This window comes from Rhinolophus sinicus, linkage group LG02 (assembly GCF_036562045.2).
Source record: "Rhinolophus sinicus isolate RSC01 linkage group LG02, ASM3656204v1, whole genome shotgun sequence".
In the NCBI taxonomy this organism is placed as follows: domain Eukaryota; kingdom Metazoa; phylum Chordata; class Mammalia; order Chiroptera; family Rhinolophidae; genus Rhinolophus; species Rhinolophus sinicus.
The window spans coordinates 167,491,043-167,515,738 of record NC_133752.1 but is presented as its reverse complement, the minus strand read 5'-3'; the positions used below and the strand labels follow the sequence as shown (position 1 = coordinate 167,515,738).

The 24,696-nt window shown below is 35.5% G+C and overlaps 1 protein-coding gene across 2 annotated transcripts in view; it reads left to right on the top strand.

Moving 5' to 3' along the window:
- Positions 1–24,696, top strand: part of PDE3A (phosphodiesterase 3A) — a 279,950-nt gene that overhangs the window by 200,314 nt on the left and 54,940 nt on the right. For both annotated transcript variants that reach the window (XM_019738322.2, XM_019738312.2), the window contains exons 3-4: positions 21,088–21,345; positions 23,349–23,503. In XM_019738322.2, the coding sequence (XP_019593881.2) occupies positions 21,088–21,345; positions 23,349–23,503 (413 nt within the window). The remainder of the gene's footprint in view (positions 1–21,087; positions 21,346–23,348; positions 23,504–24,696) is intronic.

Below are 24,696 nucleotides of genomic sequence, written 5' to 3'. Positions count from 1 at the left end.
TGAGGGCTCTGTACCTCTAGAGACCCAGAGGGCCTTTTGTAGGATGTTGTTACCTTAAGTGGCTCTGATAAGGGACACATGCTCAGAGAATGGCATGTTTCACTGTCAGCTTCAGAGGGCTGTGAACTATTCAGCTTCATTTAGGACTATAATGTGATCATTCAAAATGTCTTCTCTACAGAAGGTCTTTTGTGGGTTCTTATAGCCTTGGGAACACACTCGGTAGCACCTGAAAGATCTAAATGGCAATTCTGGGCTATAGAACAAAAACATGGGTTCTGTGAATTGACCCCAGGACTGAAAAATACCTAAAGTACAAAAGATGTGTGCATACCTCCAAATGGCTTCACCCTCACCATCTTGCCCTTGGCCTCACCGGGCTGCCTTGTCATCCTCATGCGATTTGGAGGGACCAAAATAAAAAAATTTAAAAAAAAGTTTAGAAAAGCTGTGGATCTCTTTGTAGAAGAAAGAAAGGAGCTTTGAAATTCCCAGAGCTGCTCTCAGAAACTGACCCCAGGGCTGTACTCTTGAGCTAGGCTGACCTGTCCTCTTCATACCTCAACCCTTCCCACTGCCAGGCATTTTCATGTTTTACTTGAATGCTTTAAAAATTCTCAAACTTTCAATTCAATGGGTTATCGAGTGCATTCTTTTTTATAATACACTCATTTTGGGGACAGTTAATTGGACACATTGATTTCTACAACCAATTTGAGAATGAACAAAAAGTATAAAGTACTTTTACCAGAGAATGTTTTTGTCCTTGTTACTATAACTCATATTACTCTTGGTAAATGATGTAGCATGTTAAGACTGAGCTGAATTGTGTTACCCAGGTCTCTTCTTCCTCTTACCTGAAGTCAATGAGATGATTCACTTAAGAGGTATAAGTTTTGATGGCAGTAGATCTATGTGTTATGCTGAAGTGAGAAGCATCTAATATACCAAGGGAATTGGAGGCTGGAGAATGTAAATGCTTAAAAGTTAGCTTCTGTGTATTACTTAGTTTCAGTATTATGGGACAGATTATCTCGGTTTAGTGAAAAATCTTTTGCCATCTTATCAGTGGCAACATATCACACGGATGTTAAGACTACTGTCTCAAATAAGGAGCAAACCTAGAGCAGTTTTCCATGTGCCCTATTATGCTGCAAATAAAACAAACAAATGCAATCACTCTTACCATTCCATGCCCCAAATACATATATAGGCTCAGCCATGGAATAGTTTCCAAATATAAATAGTAAGAATGGACTTGCTGGAGAGTGTGCTCATCTCAATTTAATTTCCCTTTCTGCTTCTGCTTCCGGATTTAGGGAGATTTAGGCAGTGATGGTGAAGATTATGAAAATTTCCAGTATCACCTTTCAGTTTCCTGTGATCCCTTTGCCCCCTTCTCAACCGCAGGGAATAGGGGCACAGGTAGGGGTGTGAACAGTATTATGTATTCACGAGCAAATCCAGATCTGAGAGATGGCAGGTCAGGAACAAGGAACATAAAACCAACATTAAAGAATAACTCTTAGGAGAAAGGAAGTATCAAGAAACATAATCCAACTGGGTGGGGTGATGGTAATTAAAAAGGGAGGGCTATAAATCACCAACTCCCACCCCAGGGAGTACCAAGGTGTTATACAGACAGAATCAAGATTACAAATGCATTTATAAATACCTATTTCACACAAGGTTATACTTGGGCTAACTTTCAAGAGTATTCAGGTCATGGTAGGTCTGTTACACATTGTGTTCGTGTTTCTCCAAGAATGCTTCTTAGGGAAGCTGTAGTGTTGGTAGCAGTGTCCTACTTTGCGTATCCCAGCTCCCAGTCCCCTTTGAAAGTACAGAGCACTTGTCCCAGGCATAAGTAGTGTCATTGTTGATATTACAATGGTCATCATTTATTGTCACTATTCTAACATGTTAAGGTTTGCCTGAACATTGCGAGAATCAGAACAATATGTTCCTAAATGTAACTCCAGGTGATAGTCATTTTTGCCGTATTACACTTGTCCGCTCCCAAAGTCCAGAAACAGAAAGCTCATGATTCATTTATTTCTCAGCTACAACAGATAATGCTCTGTTAATTTATCTCCCTTAATTATGAAATAAGTTCTAGACTGTTCAGTAATATATCGCATACATTGGGTAGTGCTGTAATTCAAAGACAGTATAAAACCACACATATAGATTTTACTTTGTTTTGAATGTATTATCTTGACAAAGAATTGAATAGTCAATTGTCAAGCTATCTTAGAGTCAAACCATCATCCAGCCTTACTTTAATGTCATCATTTTCAATTAGAAGCAGTTAATATACAGTTTTTTTAGGGCCAGGTATCTCAGTGCTCAAGCCATCATCCGAAACACAATTACATTTTACAAGGGAGATACCACAGGGGCACCTTCATCCTGACCCACAGATAATCTTTCCATGCCTAAGGCAAATGGCTAAAATATGTGCCTTGTTAGAGATCAGAAAGCCGTAGTGCCTGCAGGATGTTCTGGGCTGAGTCGCAGGAGACCTGCTGAAGGGCTGGTAGACATGTTGTTTCCTCAAACTCAAAACCTCTGTACTAACCTCACCCAGAGAATTCAGATTTCAAAGAACATGCATTTTTAACTTATCTCATGAGAGGCTAATGGATAAACCAGAATGGCCATGTACTTGGTTTTCCTGAGAAATATCATTGTTAAACAGATTATAACATTCATATTGGCTGTTCAGTACTTAGTTTTCGTAGTAGGACCATCTACCCAGGCAAATAAATCAGTGAATAAATGAACACATTTATTGATTTGGTAAATGTTTTTATGTACCTAATGGGTACAAACAAATAAATCATTTCAATTTAAATAATGACTGACATATAATTAGGGTGTTATAGGAGGACAGATGATGGGTAGCAAACCCAGTTGGGGCAGGAGGGTTCAGAAAAAAAGTTTCTGGAAGAATTAAATGGTAATGGAGTTGTAGGAATAAACCCAATGAAGGTGGTGGTGAGCTATTTCCCTGGAAGACAGGGAAATTAGGAGAAATAAGTATATTTGCCAAGATACACATGACTTACAAAGAAAAATAGCATGTGGAAAACATCAGTAATTGTCTTGGGAGCAGTACTTGTGAAAAAAGAGTGGTCAGTTTTATAGGTGGTGAAAATGGCAAGACTCAGTGATTAATGAAATGAAGGACATGAGGAAGGGGAGATAAGTGTTTCTAGAGTGGATGATTTGGTGGATGTTGGAGGCACTGACTGAGATTCCGCATCAGAGAAGCAGTTTGGGAGAGTCAGGTCAAGTGAGTTTTGGATGCTCGCCTTTGAGAATCTATGTTGTATGTCTCCAAGGAATCTTACAATAGTGCAAGGCTCTGGGCAGAGCTTTGGGGTGGAACATGGTTTAGGAGTTGTTATCTAGAAGAGGTGGTATGGCTTTCATGAAAGTGTGTGAACAAGTACAGAGAGAGTCTACAGAAAGAAGAAAGCGTGGGCTAAGAGGTGAAACCTGGGGAAATGGTTTGAGAGCAATGGGAAGTGAGGGGAAAATTTCTGAAGCTACAGAAGCAAAATGTTCAAAGAGATAGGCAAAGAGCTAGAAGGGCTTGATTTCTTGGGCGCTCAAGGAAGAGCGGTTTTCAAAAATGAGTCACCAATGCTATAAACTTCTATGAAGAAATCCCTTAATGCAGGGACTGAAAAGTAGCCTTTGAATTTGGCAGTTAAAATCCACTGTAATATAACAGCAAGAGTGATTACAGGCTTCGTTCTAGAAAACCAGCTCAGTGGATTGGGATATGAATGGAAAGTGAGAAAATGAATATGCTGATTACTAACTGTTCTTTTAAAATTTGAGGTAGAGAAATTGGACTATAGTTGATAGGGGTGCAGAAATTGTGGAAAGAACATGGCATTAAAGCATATCCCAGAAAAGGAAGGGATGGAGTGTGTCTAAAAATGTGGAACCTGGGTAGATTTATAGGCAGAGAAGAAGATGCTAGTATCAGAAGTTTGCTTGGGGAGTGTACTTTCAGAGTAAAGAGACTCAAATGATCTTAACGGTTACTGTCATCTAGCCCTTAGCTTATTGTGTCCTTTATAAATGTCAGGACTACTCGGCCAGCTTCTTTTGAAAACTCAAGTTGGCCAGTTAGGAGTGATTGAGTTGCATTGAAATGAGCTCTTCCTTTCCAGCTGTTTATTTGTAATATTCCTTATCATTACTATTTACAAAAGTATTTGCCACAATCAATGCTTCATGACAAACATAATGTTCATTATAGCATTTTCAGTTTATGCCTAACCTTACAGTACAGATATCAATATGTCTCTCAAGCAGAAAGGCAATCATTTACAATCTGAGGTGGATTATATTTGTGGAAAAGTGGTGAATCTTATCTATTTAAATATTTGATTTAAGAAGATTTTTGTTTATTAGCTGAAGGAAGAAAGAATATTGTCTTCTAAGACCATACAGGATACTTACATGGTGTCAGTTTGGGATTGAAGCTTAGTATTTTTATACTTTAAAGTTGGATCTTGATCATTTATACCAATATATCAGGGAAATGAAGTCCTAGACAGAAGAGCACCGTAAGAAAAGGTATGGGGTTGTGGTAGCATATTTGGGGAGACAATCCAGGATAGCTGGGGATGAGAGACATTAGCAGGCTGTATGGAAATGTATCTGGGGCAAGGGGGTTAAAAGTTAAACGCTAAGACACTTACAGTCATGCTAAGAAGTTGAATCTTGCTCTATAACTTTGGGAAATCATCAAAGAAAATAATATAGCAGCATATTAATAAATCTGTATTATGAAAAACTGAGTTTGTGGTAAGAAAAAAATTGGAAGAAAAAACTGCAGCCATCGTCATATGAAATAACGAGAGATGGATTAAGGCAAGGATACAGGGCTTTTAAAGAAAGAAGTAGTTGATAGAGACTCTTCAGTGGAAATTTCCTGATGCAGTGACCAATTTGATGTTGAAGGTTAGAAAGTAAAAAAAAAAAAAAAGTTAAAAAACGTCAAGGTATCCATCCAGGTTTTTTGAATGATTTTATTGTTGGTCAAGATAGGAAATAAAGGAGGAAAATAAGAGTTTAAAAGATAGAGATGAAGTATTCTGTTTGGAAAAGATGAGTTTGAAATAACCAGGCGATGTCTTGGGTGGAGCTGTCCAGACACCAGATAAGAACACAGGCCAGAAATGTCAGTGTTGCAGCTCCGGTTAGTGGGTATTCATTATAACACAGGGTGAGAGCTGGGAGAGAAGGGCATAGTTTAGGATGGAAAAAAAAAAGGACAGAAAGAAAACAATAACTAGGGGCAGCAATTAAAGAGAGAAGAGCCAGTAAAGCAGAGTTACTTCTCAAAGGGACTAGAGAAGCCAGACCAGGGCAGAGCCAAGACAAGAGAAAGAAGCTGTGGTGCTGGGCAACGGGAGACACAGTCAGGATTATCATTAGATATTTTCATTAAGACATTGATTGTATTTGATAGGGAATTTATTTTATCAGGAGAAAATATAAATCAGATTGCCATGAATGGAAGATTAATTACCTTTAAAAAGGCTAGGAGACAGGAGAGCTCTCTTTCCAGGGGTTTAATAGATTAGAATTTAAAAGGAATGGATAACACCTTAGATGGGGCCAAAGAACAATTTTGTTCGCAGGGCAAATGCTAACGATATTCTTAGGTTGAGAGGAGGGAGAAGTGGGAAAAAAAAGAGAAGAACTAAGAAGAACTCGAGTCAAAAGAAGAAATGTGCTGTCCATGTTAAACGGATGAGATTAAAAGTACAGAGGTAGGAGACAGGTATTAATAAGAAAGAACGTTTGGTACATTAAAACAGTAAGAAGGGAATCAAGATTTATGAAACCCTACTTTTATTTATAAGTGTATATAACGCTAAATTAAAGTTTCCAATAAAGGATTCAATAATTTTGTATAGTTTCCACCAAGAAGAACTGGAGAAAGACATTTCACTTAAACTAATTAGGCACCTTTTTGCTGAGCATGCTGAAAGTTGCTATGCGAGTAGAAAATAAATATAAAATGATTCTTCTAAAAGCTCACAAAATTCACACGTGTAATAGAGTGTGTTTACAAGGAAAGATTTGACGAGTGGCATTTTGATTATTACAAATCATTCTGAAGGTCCATAGCATGCGAACATTTGCAGTGGAGGCACAAATACGGATAGTGTCCTGGGTGCTGGTGTTAGAAGTGAGTCACTTGGCTAGAGTGAAACTAGCCATTGCTCCACCAGAGTCTGCTGAACCGAGGATAATCATATTTTTCTATTGTCTCATAACATTCTGAATATAGGATTAGAACTGAGACGAGTTTCTTAAATTTAAAGTGATTAACCCAGACCTGTAGACAGACACATTATAAAATTTTATCTTCATTGCCACCAACTTATCTACTAATTACATATACATTTGGCAAAATTTTATGTTGTATTTGTTATTTTCAACCATGAATAAAAGAAAACTTTACTCAAACCAGCTGTAGCACTAAAGAAATACCATTTTCTCTCGTAATAAGAAGGCCGGGAAGTGAAGGTTTCAGTGTTAGTGAATTCATGGCTCAATCATGTAGTTGACATAGGGTTTTTAACTCTCTCTCTCCTTTTGATACTGTTACACTGTAGGCTTCATCCTAAAGCTGATTCCAGTTGTGATCCAAAGATGGCTGCTGGCAGCAATAATGCTTCCTTCTGGTAGGAGGGGATTTCCTTTCCTAGAAGAATTAAGCAAAGTTCTTTTCATGTGTCATTGATTCACACTGACTAAGGCCTACCCACCCTTAGCCAAATTCCGTGATTAGTATAGAAAGTCTATCACAACATCCACGATGTATGGATTGAAGATAGTTCAGGATTGGGGCATTTCTCAGTATCTCTGGACATATTCACATTGATGTCAAAATGCCACAGTAGTACCTAGGGCAACTATCACATCTGTTGTTTGATCCATCAGCTGTGAGACCTGCCTAATGGACATCTGAGAAGCCGTTATCCTCTTTTGGACCAGCATAGTGTGTGGCTCATGATAGAGACACTATAGTAAGTTAAAATTATTTGTTAGAAATATTGACAACAGCAGGAAATTAGTTTCAGGCTATTTTTAGTTAGACCTTATATTAATTTTAGTTGTTAGTCCACCATCACAATCATTATGTGAAAGGATTCATTGCTTACTGTTCTGTTTGTTTTAATAACGCTTTGCTTATTTGTTTCTATGGGATGTTTTAATTAACATTCTTGTACCATACTTCCATTCTCACTTCCTTACTTTAAGATGAAATAAAACTAAAATGGATGGAAACAATAGCTAAAGAGGAATTTACTACCACTTTATCCCTAGATCTTCCTCTTTATCCCTCAGGGAATGGGGAAGGTAGCCCACAGTTTTATCAGCAGTTTTATAAATTTTAAGATTATAATCTTAAAAGATCATTCCTGAAGTTAATTTGTGTTCTTTGCAGAGATCTTTGTGTTAAAAACAATCTGTGCTGAATCGCAACAAATTGTTGGCCATTTGTATTTCTTAAATATGCTGGCATTGCTATACTAACAACATATGGAAGCACTGACTGAGCTAACAGTTATGTCTACAAGGAAGAAAACAAATTTATGACATAAATGTTGAGTGACTCTTTATTATGACCAAATGACTTATTTTCTTAACTGATTCCTCCTTTACTCAGCAACAAACACAGTGTTGCTAAATGTGAGGAGTATTATAACAGTTTGAGGTGCTTCTCATGCAAATCTTTTATGATCCTGCCCAACATCTGCCTATTAAATGTCTTGGTGAGCTACGGGGGTCTGCTGACCCAAGATAACCATATTTATTATCTGAATGTCTCATAACATTATGAATATAAGATTATAACTGAAACTAGTTTCTTAAACTGAAGTAATTAACCCAGACTTGTAGACAGATACATTATAAAATTTAATTTTCATTACCACCTAAAAGGAAAATGAAGACAGATGTTTTCCTATTAGCAACAAAAGTCTCCACAAGAGCCTGATACTTTTTCCTTCCAGGAGCAAATATTCTAAGAGATTTGGCTTAAGCACAGGAAATAGGGAGAAAGAATAAATAGCACTTTTCTTGATGCAAAAAGTTAGCAATCTTCCCCGAGACTTAGTTCTGGGAAAACTCTAATATTTGATTTACAAAAAAGATGTGAAGGAAGGGAGTACATGATGTATTCTCAGTTTACTTATGACATTAATAAGTTCCCCCTTGATAACGAGAGCTTAAGTTGGTAAAGATTAATTGAAGGAAGCGTTTCCAAAACTAACAGTGTGTAGCAAATGGGCAAAGCTATTTTCATATCATCAAAGGTAAGTGATGATACATAGGAACAGTTACCCAAAATACTGTTGGCATTTTAGCATTGTAATTAATAGTGTAGGTCCAGACTACTGGGTTTGGAATTCCACCTCTGTCACTTACTATCTGTGTAACTTTGGGCAAATTACTTAACCTTTTGTGCAGTGGTTTGAAATTTTGAAAGTAATTAACTTTACATGTAATTTGTAGAGCTGTGAGTGGCCTTAGAAAATCAAGAAATGATATTACAAACTTTTAATATTTTACACAAATCTTCTTTGTGTGCAAAATTGTTCACAAATAAGCTCACCTTATCCTGTAAACCAGATAGAAAGAGGCAGATAGTCAAGTTCTCTGAGAGGCAAGTTTCCTACTGTTCCTCAAGTTTCCTACTGTTTTGGGGGGAAACGGGAGGATGGGGAGCTCTAAAATCCATGTTTCATAGTAGAGACTTCGTTTTGGAGCTATGAGAGTTCTAAAGACTGAAGATTTTGAGGGAAACACCAAGAAACTTGAGGTTTCTATATTTGAGTGATGGGTTTCTGCGACCCGTCCTTCTCCCTTCCCATGCTTCTCTTCTCTGGAGAATTGGTCCTTTTTTTCTTTAGTCCTACTTTGAGGAGAGATATGGATGATAATAGTGACTTTGTTCAGGCCAGCTATTTTCAAAGTGTGTGTGGAAAAGAACTACATGGCCGGATGTAGTTCTCTTAACCAGAGGCAGTGGTGATACATCCACAGGGTTCCCTCAGTTTCCTCTTTTATCCTCTGATCCCTTCCAGTGCCTTGAACATCTTCCACTAGACTGCAAGCTACTTGAAGTCAGCAACCGAGATTCATTCATCTCCACAGCCCTAGGGTATAGATAATACCAGCTACCCAGTAGATGTTCAGTTAATATTTGTTGAACAAATGAGGCAAAAATGGATGTTTCCCAGTGCCTTTATATTCCCTTTTTCAATCACACCATTGATAAACTATATTTTATCCTTAAAAATATTGCCATGTAATTGACTAAGGGTGCACTTGCAATGGAAAAATATGCTATGGTACCTATTATTAAATGGTTGTATAAGTTTTTGTGAAGTAGCCTAGAAATTTCATCACTGTTTATAGTATTATTTCTCTGGAAAAAAATGCATTTGTAAGTTCCAAAAACAATGATTTACAAGTGTTTTAAAATGTGGTCTATTTATAAGTTTGGAAACCTTGTTACTTAGTTTATGGTATCTTTGATTAGTTGTAGAAACTAGAATTTATTGAGCTTTTGAAATACATTTATGAAGTGTTTAATGTTATATTAAAATAATTTGGAGCTATTAAGATCATCCACTCACCATTTCTGCTGTTTATATTCTGGAGGGCTGCGATCACGTATATCAAAAAGAGAACATTTTCATAGACCGTTGGTCTGACCCAATATGGAATTATACACTAACAAGTGAACTATCCAAATTTTCTTTTGCGAGGCAGGAGCACTCGAAGAGATTTCTGAGAGATGGAACTGAGACAATATTGTAGACAAAGTGAAGAAGATTATTACAAGAATACATTTTTTTCATGTCCCAGTATCAAATCAGTTGACATGTACAATGGATTCTCCTTAATTTTGCTCTCACTGTTCCCTTCCTTGTCATTCATGCTGCAAGTATCCTAGTTTTTCATATTTATTGCTGTGGCAGCCTTGGTCAAATCTGTCTTTTTCTATGCCTGACCTTAATCTTCCTCAAGCACTGTGCACAGTTTGATTACATCATTTTCCTCCTCAGACATCTTTCATCAATCAATTACCAAATGATAGAATTAGAAAACTTTGTCTTTTATTCCTGGGCAGCTGAAATCTGGCTTCATATTTCCTTTTCAACCTTATTTTCTCCTAATGAAAAGCAGAAAGCTTCTATGCCTGAGAGGCTAGTCTACTAAAGGAATCCTACATCTGCCTTTCTCATGCAAACTCTGACGTCGTGCTTCTTCAAGCTCACCTACTCTGCACCTGCTCTTCCACCTCACCAGGGTCTCCAGTCCAGTTGTCCAGTTCTCTTTCTTTCCTATCTGGCAGGCCCCTTCTATTTTCATGTTCTTGCCTTTTTTTATATATAAAATTTCATGTGCAGTCATTCTCCTTTATATCTCTAACCTCAACATCATCTGCATCACTACTTAACAAGGGACTCATGACTAATTTACAGAATAAATAAAAGCCAAAGCATAAGAACTCCAACTTCTCACCTGTAAATCTACAAACATTCTTCTTTTTTCTCTGTTATCATGAGAAAGGTATCGCCCACTGTGAAAGGTTAGTCCCCCACCCTCTACTTTCTTCTCTTGGACTTGATCTTCATCATCCGGTTGTCTTTACTGAGTTTTAACCCCTTTAATGTTTATGCTTGCTCACTTGCTCACCAATTCTTTAGAGTCTGGTATCCCTCTAGATACTGACGTATCTCTATCTTCTTCCATTTTACAGCTAGTTTTCACCAAATAGTTGCTATACTGTCTTCATTTTCATATCTTCCTTTCATTGTTCAAATTATTGCAATGTGACTTGTCGTCTCGGTGCTTCACTGAAAGAGTTCTCTCCAATGTTACCAGTAACCTTCCAGATGCTAAACTAGTGGATATTTTTCATAATATATTAATCTTTCAAATTCATTGGTCCCTGCTGACCACTATTCCCATGTTGACAAAAGCATTTCCTTGGTCCGTTTGACCCTATACTCAGAGTTTTCAGTTGTCCCTTCTCATTTTCCTTCATGAGTTTCTCTTTTCCCTGACCCTTAAACGTTGGTATTGATTCTGGCTCTGCCCTCTGTCCAGTTATCTTTTCTCTTTATACACTTCCCTGTTAGGGTGTTATTGAAATGGCCATATCTATGCCATTAATGCCCAAATGTGTATTTCCATTCCAGATATCTCTTCTGATATGCATCTTGAATCATCCCATGAATATCACATATTTGCTGAAAGATGAATATCTCAGCATCCACACCAAAACATATTCTTACTCCTGTGACCCCCAACTTAGGGAAAGAGTCTTAGCTACCCATCTGCCAAGCCAAAAGCTTGGAAGTCAGCCTGATTCCTTCCTCCACACATAATGGATAATTCCACTCCCCTGCAGAGGTTTCTCATTGCCCTTAGCAGTTCATCAAAGCTCTTGAATTTGTCTCATGTTTCTCACATGATCTGTTCCCTCAGACCTCTCAAGACATCCTTTTCTTCTTCTTTTTTTTTTCTTTTGTTACTCAGACATAATTGACATATAGCATTATATTAGTTTTGGTTGTACAACATTCAATATTTTTGTGTATATTGTGAAATGGTCACCACAGTAAATCTAGTTACTATCCATCATCATACACAGTTACACATTGTTTTCTTTCGATAAAAACTTTTAAGATCTATTCTCCTTCCAACTTTCAAATACACAGCACAGTATTACTAACTGAAGTCACCATGCTGTACACAGACACATCCTTTTCAACCAGAAGCACTCTGTACTTCACCTGGACGTTGTCCTCAGAAGGCCATTCATTCTCTACCTCCAGTCCCTTCATGATTTCCTCTTTTCCCAGAAAATACTCATCCATATATACTAATCCTGTTTACTCTTTCCACATATGTACCAAATTATAGAAAAATACGTAGAATTGCTTTCTTTTATCAGTATTATTACTTCAGTTTCACTATTTTCCGGATAGTAGTTATTCCACAATCAGTTTGTTAAAATATAATTTTTATTCGTGACCCCAGTACTCCAAGAACAATTCTTAATATTTTTATTTAATTTTAAGCTTAAGATTAGAAAATAAAATTGTGCTAGAAGGTTAAATATTTGAAGGTGGCTTCCAAAAAATTATTTATTTTAATGGACTATCTTGGACACTGTAACTTGTTTATCATTTTACATTTCTTTAAGGCATAGGACTGGGGAGAGGGAATTTATGTCGTTTTGGAGGCTTGGAGTATGCTACTTCTGACTTCCCTCATTTCCAGTATCACTGGGTGCCTAAAGAGTACCAGATACTAACCTAGGCTCTGGGGTTAAACTGGTAAATGAAAATTAGCATTGCCTTTGTCTTCTTAGCACTTTCAGCCTAAGAGAGGAAGACAAACTCATTGAATGATTACACGCCAAAAGTTGAATTGAAAGCTGTCAAAAGTGCTATAACAGAGAGGTTCTATGAATACATCTGCAAACTGGTCAGAGATGCACACTTTCTCTGAAATTACAGCTCCAAGGGTTTTTCATTTGGTTGTTGCTGTTATTGTTTTAATCTATAATGTTTTTATTGGTTACATGCTGAAATTATAATATTTTGAATGTTTGGAGTTACATAAAATATTAAAATTATTTTCACCCATTACTTTTTACTTTTTTTTAAGGTGGCTATTAAGATAATTAAAAGTACATCTGTAGCTCAGATTTGTGGTTCTGCTTATGCTTCTACGGGATAACAATATTTTAAAAGCTTTAATTTTAGCTCTCATGTTTAGGTCTATGCTTCATTTCAAGTTTTTGTTTATAGTGTTCATTCTTTTCTTTGTGTCTGTTTGTTCTAACATCATTTGTGGAAATAACCGTTCTTTCCACATTGAATTATCTTGACTCCTTTTTCATGAGTATATATTTGTAGTACTATTCACACACTCTATTCTATTCCAATTATCTAGAGTATCTTTATGCCAACATCACTTTGTTTTGTTTGCTGGAGCTTTATAGTTTGTTTTGAAATCAGGTAGTGTGCATTTTCTAAGTTTCTTACTTTCAAGCAATTATTTTGACTATTCAGAGTCTTTTGTATTCCCATATAAATTGTAGCATAACCTTGACAATTTCTTTTTTAAAAACCTGTTAAAATTTTGATTGTCATTTACGATTTAGGATTTAAATGCATCTGACATGATTGTGTCCATAGAAATTTCTAAGGCAAAAAAAGCTTCTAGAACTAATAGGTGAATTTACCAAGACTGCAGAGTAGGAGGTCAATTGTCTTTGTTTGTACCAATAATGTAAAATTAGGAAAATGAAAAAAAAATCCCATTCATAATAGCATCAAAATAAAATATTTAGGTATCAATTTAAGGAAAGTGTGCAAGCTTAGTAAACTGCAATCTACATAGCACCACTGAGAGAAAATTTTAAAAAAACAAGTAAATAAATAGAAATACCAAATTCAAGGATTGGAAGAATACTCCATATTGTGAAGGCATCGATTCTTCCCAAATTGATATATAGGTAAAATGCAATTCAATCCTAAAACCTAAATGACAATCAAATTATGAGTAGGCTTCTGTCTGTTTTTATTTGGGTGCTTCTAGTGTAGGAAGTATAGGAATGCCCCCAACTGGAATTCACATGGGGACCACTTTGGATGCTACTCTCACAGTGCAGAGCAGATCTCCCCCAGCAGCAGCAGAAGCAGATCAGCAGCATAGATAAGTGCCCATTGCACATGAGGTAGGAAAGACTTTAGGGCTAAATGAAAATGCAGATGAAACAAATGCTGATGAAGGCTCAAAAGAACCATTGTGTTAGAATGCATATTTTGACGGTTTCTGTTTTACGAATATTTTAATCACAATAGAAAATTACATAGAGAAAATAATTTAAATCAAATTGGGTATGAAAATAGGTCATGTTTATAATGTGTATCCTTTAAAAATCGAGAAAGGTGACAGAAATGAAATATTTGTAACTGAGACGAAATCTTACTGATGTAATTATGGTTTGACTTTAACAATGATCCTCAGAGATATAACACAATTTAAAATATTTTATTACTTTCTACCAATCATCTTAGGTAAATTATTCTTTTTTTCAGTTTATTTTCTTTTTCTGTGCAAAAAAAAAACTAAACTCTGCCTGCTAATGAAGGAGCAGCACTCATTCAAAAAGAAGTTCAGACAATTAGAGTTCTTTAAAAAGGCAGAATACTGCCATCTGTTGTTCACTGAAATTGTTTTTAGGCTAAGCAAGTAGAAACCTCCAGTTCAAGTTTAATAGCAATTCTTAAAATATAACAAACAAAAGACGATCAGAATGCATCAACTTACGTGTTCATAGTTCTTTCAGATAGTCCTAATTTTTCCTATAATATTTGCAAACTGTGCTCAGAGAATCGAGTTTCTTCCAATAGCAGAAATAATAATGCTTTTTATTTACATAGCAATTTATACGTAACCAAGCCTCCCCACCTTCATTTGCATGAGCAGTCAGATGAACAGTTCATTACCTGAATTCCTCATAGGTTTGCCAGCCACTTCAGCTGTCTAATTAGAAGAAACAAAGAACCAACCCAGAAATCAAAGGACAGCTGTTATCTTCTCAGAGATATAGGTTTACTAAAGTATCCAATTTACTAAGTATGTTTTATTTCTTAAATAATAAAACAATATTCTGTGGTAATTATTATTTTTGCGGATGTGCGGTAAATTTGCTAGTGTCTAGAAGGTACTTAGAAAACATAAACAGAGGGACTGGTTTAACAATTTTTGGCTTATTGGCAGATAGATTGTAGGGAAATATATAAGAACACAGGCCGTGTACTACATCCCATTTGGTGACATGGAATGTTCTTAGAACGTCAAAAGAGAAGGAAGTAAAGAATTCTGGTAACTGCTGGAGTTTGTTGTGTCTCACATCTCAAATGGGGCTGTGCAACAGAAACGTTGTTGGAAAGCGATTTGATGAAGGGTCCTATATGTTTTTCTCCTACTGTACATACATATTATCTTAAGGAGAAAATCCAAATGTAAACTCGTATTCCCTGCCAGAAAATTAAAATAAGCAAACATCTGCTTCCTTAGGATGGCATTACGCCAAGGTTCAGCCTACAATGAGTTACTGCAAAATTTTCACATGATTTCATTTTTTAAAAATTTCCCAACCAACTTCAAGTCTAAAATTATAAATGGGTCCTATGAAAACATAAACACATATGTAATTTTACTGGCCTGGGGGTCAGAATCAGTAATATACCAAAGATCCTTTATCGAATCCAGCTCATCTTCAAAATGAATTTAGGACATTAAAAACCAAGATACTATTCTCCCTAATGTCACAGAAGGACAGCCTCCCAGAGAACTATTTGGAGGGTGTGGGGTAGAAAACTACGTTAGAGATGTAGGAGGCGACAGCTTCCAAAAATTCATCAGGCATCTTTTCCCAGCATTGAAGACCCAAATTGAGTAAGAAAAGTCCCAGTGACTCTTTCCTTTATGTGTCATCCCTTACATTGTTTATCCCTCTCTTATCCCAACTCCCTTTTCACCCTGAGAATGTTCTTCTCATGCTGTTTGCCTCCCAGGGTGCCTCCCAGGATGACTAAATACAAAGAAAAAAAACAAAAAACAAAAAAACTTCCAACAATGGAGCTAAGATGCCTGCTTTTAGAATTGCTTTCACATACTGTATTATAAATCATTCTAGTGCAATCAACTGTATTAACTGAAACCATGACTTTAGTATAATTACTTTCTAAAAGCCTAAATTTAATCTTAGAACTCTTGTGAATATATGGGAATAAGGAATACGATCTTTATAGTTTTATTTACCTCGAATAAGAAGTGAAAATATTTGTTTTCTTGTTTTTTGTTGTTGTTGTTACTGTTGGTAGAGAAATCATATCTTTATGTTGCCTTCATTTATAAAGTACTGATCCAGTGTAAGTAGAAGACAAACATACATACACAATATGCATCCCTTTGTACACACAATTTTTTTCAGTGTAGTAATAATAATAATAATAATAATAATAATAATAATGATGTGGTTATATGTAATTATCGAACATGTGCTGTGAGCCAAGCACTCTCCTGGGGTCTTTCTGTGCCTATCTCATTTAATCTTCAACAGTACTACACAGTAGCTATTACCCCTTTTGAGAGATGAAAACAAGAGCTAAGAAGACAGGTGAAGTCCCAAATTTCATATCTGAAATAATGAGCACAGACAGTCTGACGCTAGATCCTGTGTTCTTAAAGGCCATGTGTACTACCTCATAAAACAAAACTTTGATATTGTTGAATAAATAAAACTTTCTCTCTTGTATCCCAGTTCTTTATAACTTTGTTTTCCAACTTCTCATATACACAACCTTCCAAATTATGCACATGATGAAAATATGGACTTGTACCTTTTGCACTCCATGTGCTAATTCATATACCAGTCAGGACCAGTAGTTGGTGTGTGAATGTAAGAAATTTTTAAAACAGATAATCATAAAAAGACAACATATATTTTCCATACCTCTAGAAATATATTTTAGCTTAATACATAAAAATATTTAGACTTTCACACATTTTTTGATGAAGAGCCAAGACTGTTTCTCTTTGACTGTATGTCCCCTATATTGCTTGGAATTCCAAGTTGTCTTTCTTACATGCACCATATCCATACTTCATTGTATACTACTGCCAGTGTCAGGTGTCTTTTTTTTTTTTTTTACAGTGGAAATGACTTAGACACTTGGAAACATTCTCAGTTGAGAATCTTTCAGATACATTATCATTTTCTTTTTTAATCATTACTGTTGAATCCCCCCTACTTAATTTAACAGAAATCAATGTTAGAGCCAAGAAAATCAGTTATTTTTGGTTTGATATATAAAACTGCACTTTCCTCCACTGTTTATCAGACTTAAATTCCAGATTTTCTATTTAAAGGTGGCAATCCAAATTTGGTTGTCATTTAAACAGTGTCTGGGGAATTATACTTGCATTTTCTTAAATGTTAAATATTTCTATTATAAGAGCCTGCAACGTAGAATGTTTTATATTGCTTGGTTACTTTTTTTTTTTTAAGGAAAAGATTTATTTGATCATTTGCACCATAAAAAGACTCAACTGTGGTTTTATGCTTAGTGTGGTTCATTACTGCACTCAAAGATGATTTCAGGCTGTTAGCTTAAGACTTTTAAAGTAACTTTCATGTAAACTTTACCTTGAGTATTTATTATCACTATCTCAGATTTCACAAGTTAAACAAAATATTTCTGAGTATTATTTGGTATACTTAGAAATTTAGTTATATTATTTTTAAAGTTGAATAGGTGTGGAACTAGCCTCTGTGTGAGTCACTCCCTTGTTTCACATTTTGTATCGTGTGAAAAAACTCTACCATCAACCAAAGTTCCTTTCCTCTAAAATTCCTTAATAGTTACTCCCTAGACAAGTCGGCATCTTTGTAATTTGCCTGCTGTTTATTGAAATAGCAGCCAGTCTGTCTTTTAGTCTTTCAGAATTTGATGTGTGGTTAGTCTTGGCGATTCTGTGGCAAATGAATCTGATTGTTGGTTTTAGATTTCATGCCTCATTGAAGCCTTTAGTTATTTGAGCCAAAAAGTGGTGATAACTTCTTATGTGTGAAACAACTTTTGACTGTTACACAATTCTATTCTTGAATCAGAAAACCAATAAAGCAAAGACCTGACTGAATTATAGTAGGGAAAGTTTTTCAACAGTAAAAGTGTTCACTTTGATTTCTTAGCCAATTCCAATATGTATAATATGCTTCTTATTGATTTGAATATTGCTTTTGCTTTCACTTGAAAACCTTTGCTTTCACAAAAGGTACAGCATAAATATCATTGAAATCCATAACGTGCTTATTTTCTAAATTCTTATGTTAACACTAATGTTGACTGATGAGTTTTCAATTCTGTTTCTATTTTAAAGTTATTTTAAATTTTTTTAATATTTATTTTTTCTGAAAATATAAGAAATACATCTATTACTTTTAAAAATGTACTATAAAAAGACTTAAAATTAGACAATTATAAAAAGACTTGTTCTCATACCAATAATTCATTAAAAATTAAAACCCTAATTGTCAGTGAGCATGCTCTACTTTCTTCCAGATTTATAGATTTTATATACTGAGAACATTTTGAGAAAACTTCTTTAATTGTTAATTATCAGAGTATAAAGTGTTGATCTGCTTGTCAGAAAGTCTAAAAATATATGCCCAGAAAACAAAGTTCAACTTAAATTTTTAACTTTTTAAGTAAACAGTGTGGTGACTTGTCAAGTTTAACTTTATTAGAATAATATGGGTAGGAATTAATATTACGCTTTTCAGAAGATCATACTGAGTTTTTCAGAAGCATAATAATTAGAGATGCACTTGAAAATACATGTTTCTACAAGGGGATGTTAACCTAGCTCAGTGGCATCTCATGGCCATTTTTGCTGTTAACAGTGTAGGTGCATAAGTGGCATATGCATAATGACATATCTAAAACTATTAGTATTACACTTAAATTTTTATATTGGTTTATAATATATATTTAGGCCTTCAAACAGCAAAAAAACATGGGCCAGTGATTAAATAGAGCATTAAGTACAGATACATTTAAGAACACAACACGAAAAAGTTCAGTAATTTTTTTGGTGTACTGGTTTAGTGCTTGAGCTGTAGAATCAGAGTACTTGTGTTTGCAGCCTGACATTTCCGTGTTCCAGCTATCTGATTCTAATTTTGGCAAGTTATTTTTACTAATAAAAATGAAGTTTAGAAAAGTGTCTACTTTGTAGACTTGTGCTGCCACCATTATTATTATGGTTACTGTGATTATTCTAATGGTATAAGACCTAACTTTTCTATACAATACCTTTACAAAAAAATGTATCCATTACATATAGCTATTACAAGATTAGATCACTTCATGGATGTTGGTGTTTTTATAACATATTTTCTGATTAAAAAATAATACGTATTAACTTTTTTATGGCATATTCCCCCCTCACTAAACAATATTTTATGAGTAATTGAACAAGTAATCATTTATAGATCTATCCAAATCTTTTAAATAAGTACATACCCCTTTATAATATAGTTAGAACACAACTGTCTTTTTAACATTTTTCTCTACTGATACGCATTTTTATCTACATTCTTTGGTTATTATTATCAGAGCACTGTTGTACCCTTTCTGACTTTGTCCTTATATTTTTACATATCTGTAGATTTTCTTTAGATGTCTGCATTGTTTTGCTGGATCACAGCGTATATACATTGAAACAACAAGTTGATAGACTCAGCAAAATTTCCTTCCAAAAATATTCAATTGTGTTTTATTTCCCCAAACCATTACAACTAATACTTCGTGCTATCAGTCTTTTATTATCATTCCATTTTGATAACTTGATAAAAACAACTTTTGCTTAATTCACATTTTAATGTTAGGGAAGCAAGTACCTTCTTTATGTTTTTTGATTATTTTCATTTTATATGAATTGTCCGTCCAATCCCTTTATCAAAGTTTGTCTTTCATTGATTTTTTTAGAAGCTCTTCGTTTAGATATGTTTTTGTCTTCTCTGTGTGGCAAACATTTTCTCACAGACTGGCTTTTACCTTTGCTTTATGGTATATTTTCTTATTAGGAAGTTTATATCTTTATTTAGTCAGATCTCTCAGCTGTTTCCTTCACAGTTTATGAATTCATATTATTTTTTAACATTCCAAGATTACAAATTAGTCCCTTATATTTTCTTGTAATAATCTTAAACTTTTCTGTGTTTAAATCTTTTCATCTTTTGAGTTTATTTTTAAGTCCGTTGTGGGAGAACGACTAGACTTTTTTTTTTCCAACGGCATAGCCAAACTCATCTTAGCCTCTTATTGAAAAACTCCAGAATTCCTGCAATAATTGTTATATATACAATTACCATTATTGAGCACTTACAATTTCCAGCACAAGATTAAGTGCTTTACATGTATTATCCTGTTTATTCTTATAATTATTTTCTGAGGTTGGTACTATTACTATATTCATTATACAGATGGAGAAATCACAGCACAGAGAACTTAATACTTTGCCAAAGATCATGCAGCTAGAAAGTGGTAGGGTAAGGAGTCAGGATTTGGATGTCAATAGCCTAATTCCAGACCTGCACCCCATTACTGTGTTATGCAATTTAAGATTATATAGATCCCTTGGGCCTCATACTATGGCAACATTCCAATAGTAGCAGTTTTCTGCAGCTGCCTTTATCTACTTTCTTGGCCTTGAGTCTGTCCATGTTCTCCCGTGCTCTCACACCTTCCTGCCTGGACTCTGGCATGACCAGCAGGGTGGGGAACATTCCTGTCCTCATTTTTTTTTGTGCTCCCGATTTCTTCAGCAAATACAGTGATGACTTTTAGTCGTATAGACAGTTTGGAGGACTATGATGGATGTATTGCAAAATTCCGGAACTAGAATTTCTATTCTTACCAACCACAATCAGAGGAACAGTTTGTGAATTTGAACACAAATAGAGTTGCTTTTTGTTCTTATCTCTAATGTTGGTTGAACAATTACCATATACTAGGCTAAAATATCACATGGAAATATCACTAACATTAACATTTTAGAGTAGATTAATAATGTTATTTTGAAAATGAAATTTATAAATAATATACATTAAAATCTTGAGCTCTTCATAGGAGTAATTGATATGACTTTTTTTTCCTGTTCTCTGAAAATTCTTGCGTTTTAAAAACTAACGTTTATCTTTTTAATCTCTTCAAATATAGCCTAACCCTCCCCAAGTTCTAACATTAAAAGATGTGCCATGAACCCAAAAATGGTGAAAGCCATGGCAAATTTTGGCAAAATATGAAACAGAAATGTGATTTGCATGTTACTTGAGTGCAACCCTGAAGAATCAACTCAGTCCATTTTGCAAAAAAACCCATTCTCTGTGCCTTCAGTTCAGGCCTTTTCTGACCATTCCTCTGTTTGGTGTCTCAGTCTTCAGGAACCAGTATTACTGTGGATATTGCTGTGATGGGCGAGGCTCACGGCCTCATTACCGACCTCCTGGCAGACCCTTCTCTGCCCCCCAATGTGTGCACGTCCTTGAGGGCAGTAAGCAACCTGCTCAGCACTCAGCTCACCTTCCAGGCTATTCACAAGCCCAGAGTGAATCCTGCTGTTTCCTTCAGTGAAAATTACACCTGTTCTGACTCTGAAGAAAGCTCTGAAAAAGACAAGCTGGCTATTCCCAAGGTAGGTATGAATGACATACTCCTGGAAAAGTTCAACTTTTTTTTTTCTTTTAGGTCTCTTGTCACCCCAAAACCATATGCAGATTCACGTCAGTGACTCAGTGAAGAGGTTTGATAATGGTGACCAAAGTACTAAAAAATATGTAATCATAAAGACTTCTGTCTTTACACATGATATTCTGGAAATTAAATGTTTATCTTTTTACATTACATTTTTTTATTCAGACTTTCAAGTTTTTATTTCTATATGCCAGGACTTGTTCTATAGGATAAGGTTATAGCAGCAAAAGAAAGGGAGGGAGGGAGTGAGGGAGAGAGGAAGGAAGGAAGGAAGGAAGGAAGGAAGGAAGGAAGGAAGGAAGGAAGGAAGGAAGGAAGGAAGGAAACAACAACAAAAAAACAGACAAAAATCCCTGTTCTTATTCTAATGCAGATTCTGTTTAAAATCCATCGCCTTCTGAAACAGAAGTTTCCTTCATTCTTTGTGTTCTTAGTATGGTATCTTTCATAGCCCCCTCATGGCTGTCCTAAACCCAACAGGTTTTGAACTTAGAAGAGTTTTATTTGCATCTGGATTATTTAAAGTAAAAGATGAGCTTAGTGTTTTCTATCATTTTTTCTTGTCACGTTTTAGATATAAGAATTTCACAGAAGGAAGCTGTAAGGGATAGACCCTGCACCGTGTTTAGACCCCACATTAGTTGAAAACAAGTCATATTAAAAACTGAAAGAAAAAAGTTAGAATTTAAGTGGTCTCTGATACGTCATGCACAGCTGTCTGTTTGGTACACAGACAGCCATCCCCTTGAGAAGGTCAATTGGGAAGTCCTGTGCTCCTGCTTTTGTGTCTCTTGACTCAGGAGTGTGTCCTTCATACAACTTTGTCAATTAGATGTTACATAGTTTCCTTTCAACATCTCCTTTTCTGAAAAAGGTATGGCTTAGCATATGGCCATAAAGGAACAAAGAGAGAGGAACTGATTCCTTTGGGTCTCAAAATAGACATGAAGTGAGTGACTGATATAGAGGCAATTATCCTGGTATTTACAGTGTTTGACCTTTTTTTCCCCTGTTGAATTACCTTCGAAGATGTGTGTTCAGATCTTTAAGAGATACTGGAAACTATTTAGTATCAGAGCTATTCTTGAATTGCAAGGTGCCATACACTTCACTTCTTCCACTTTCAGAAGAGCAGACTGCATCTTTGTGAACTGTGTCTGTGGGGTTGGTCTACTAGGAGTAGCTAGCCATAAATAAAAATGGGTTCAGCGTCTACCTATTGTAATTATCGCTGCAGGTGTCTCAGAATACCTTCGCTTTAATTTTGAATGTGAGGACCCTCTTTAGCATGCTTGGTGCTCATCCCGCTGATCCCAGAATCTTGCCTCAGTGCTGCTGATGTCACATATCTCACTTTAGATATGGAAAGAGAAGAAATAAAAAGTCGCAGGTCAACCAGCAAAGTCCTCTATTAGGAGGAATTGGTACTGATGACATTACCCATATGCCTGATGTCTAAGTCACGTTAACCAAAAGAGAGGTGGTACATTTTGCATCACACTCTTGCACTTACCTCCTGTCATTTATAAATTAAGGGATTAAAAGTAAATCAGTAAACACTTTGGTGTAGAGACTATTGTGCAAGACGATATAAATTAATCCATGTTCCAAACAAATGACTTTTGAGGAAAAACTTCTGCTCTAAATAACTAATATAATATGTGCGTATAGGTACATAAATTCTATGAAACTAATATAACTATAAAATTATTCCAAAGGTAATTGACTATCATTCCCATAGTCCCATATTTGTGTAATCATTGAAATGAAGATCTCAAAATGTTATTTTATATCTGAGTACCACATTTGAGATAGGTGATATTCAATCAATATAGTTTAATAACTTCCAATGAAACCCTCCCCCCTTTTATTTTCCATTGTATTACATAGAAGTTAGTGATAGAAAATATGTTTGGTAGTAAAATCAACACTCCTTCTTCTTAGCGCCTGAGAAGAAGTTTGCCCCCGGGTTTGTTGAGACGGGTTTCCTCGACTTGGACCACCACCACCTCAGCCACAGGCCTCCCCACTTTGGAGCCGGCCCCAGTACGGAGGGATCGCAGTGCCAGCATCAAGCTGCATGAAGCACCTTCATCCAGGTTAGGCAATGCTCCTGTTGGTTTCACATCTCTTAGAGAAGTTACTTACCCCAAAGCAATTCTAAATCACACAGGCAGGGAGGCCCAACCAATAATAATTGGAGGCCAGCTTTGAAAATGAAAAAGGTGTATTTTTAAATGCACAGCAGTATAGGGATGCACATTACATAATTAGGCTTCAATTGTGTTGTGCAGCCTTAAATGTAAATGGGAACGGTGACTTGAGGTGATGCTTGCCTGTGTGACTTTGGATGGGAAGGTTTGAGCTCAGAATAAAGGTAGCTAGATTTTACCTAGACTGAGATCCATATTGAGAACCTTAAATCAAAGGTATCCCACGTGACATTGGCAAACGATTGGTAGATTGTCCCCAGCCCAGCTATCCTAGCATTATATGAAAGACAGAAGATCAGACCAAGAAGTAGATCATCATCCTCAGAGCACCTAGGTATGTTCAAACACTTGGTAATTTAAATTTTATTTAGACAGAGAATAGATTGGTAATACCCAGGGGCCGGGGGTAGTTCATGGGCAAAATTGGTGAAAGGGGTTAAAAGGTACAAATCTACAGTTTTAAAATAAAAAGTCATTGGGATGTAATGTACTGCATGGTGACTAGTTAATAATACTGCATTGCATATTCAAAAGTTGCGAAGGGTAAATCTTAAAAGTCCTCATCACAAGAAAAAAAAATTGTAACTATGTATAGTGGTAGATATCAACTAGACTTACTGTGGTGATTATTTCACAATATATATTTCACAATAATACAAATATCAAATCATCCTCTTGTACATTAAAAAAATAATAATATTATATGTCAATTATACATCAATAAAAATAAATAGAATATGCTTTATTAAGTATAGCAATTCCAATTTTATAAAGTAACTTAAAGCCAGAATTACCAAAGCTAAAGTAAAGTTAATGTTAAGATCTAAAGAGAATTTTGAAGAAAATATCATTGTGAAAGAGATGCTTTTAGAGGGAGCTATTGTATGTTATTTTCTATTAAGAATAAAAACAGCATATTTTATATGAATCCAATAATTATGAGAACATTTACTATATGATTTCAGGTTTCTGAAACATTTGCATCAGTTTTATTAATGAGCTAATGACTAAAAAATAGCATCTTTGTTGAACTACAGGATGGTAATAGTATAAGTAATTTTCTCCTGATCTTGGCCTTA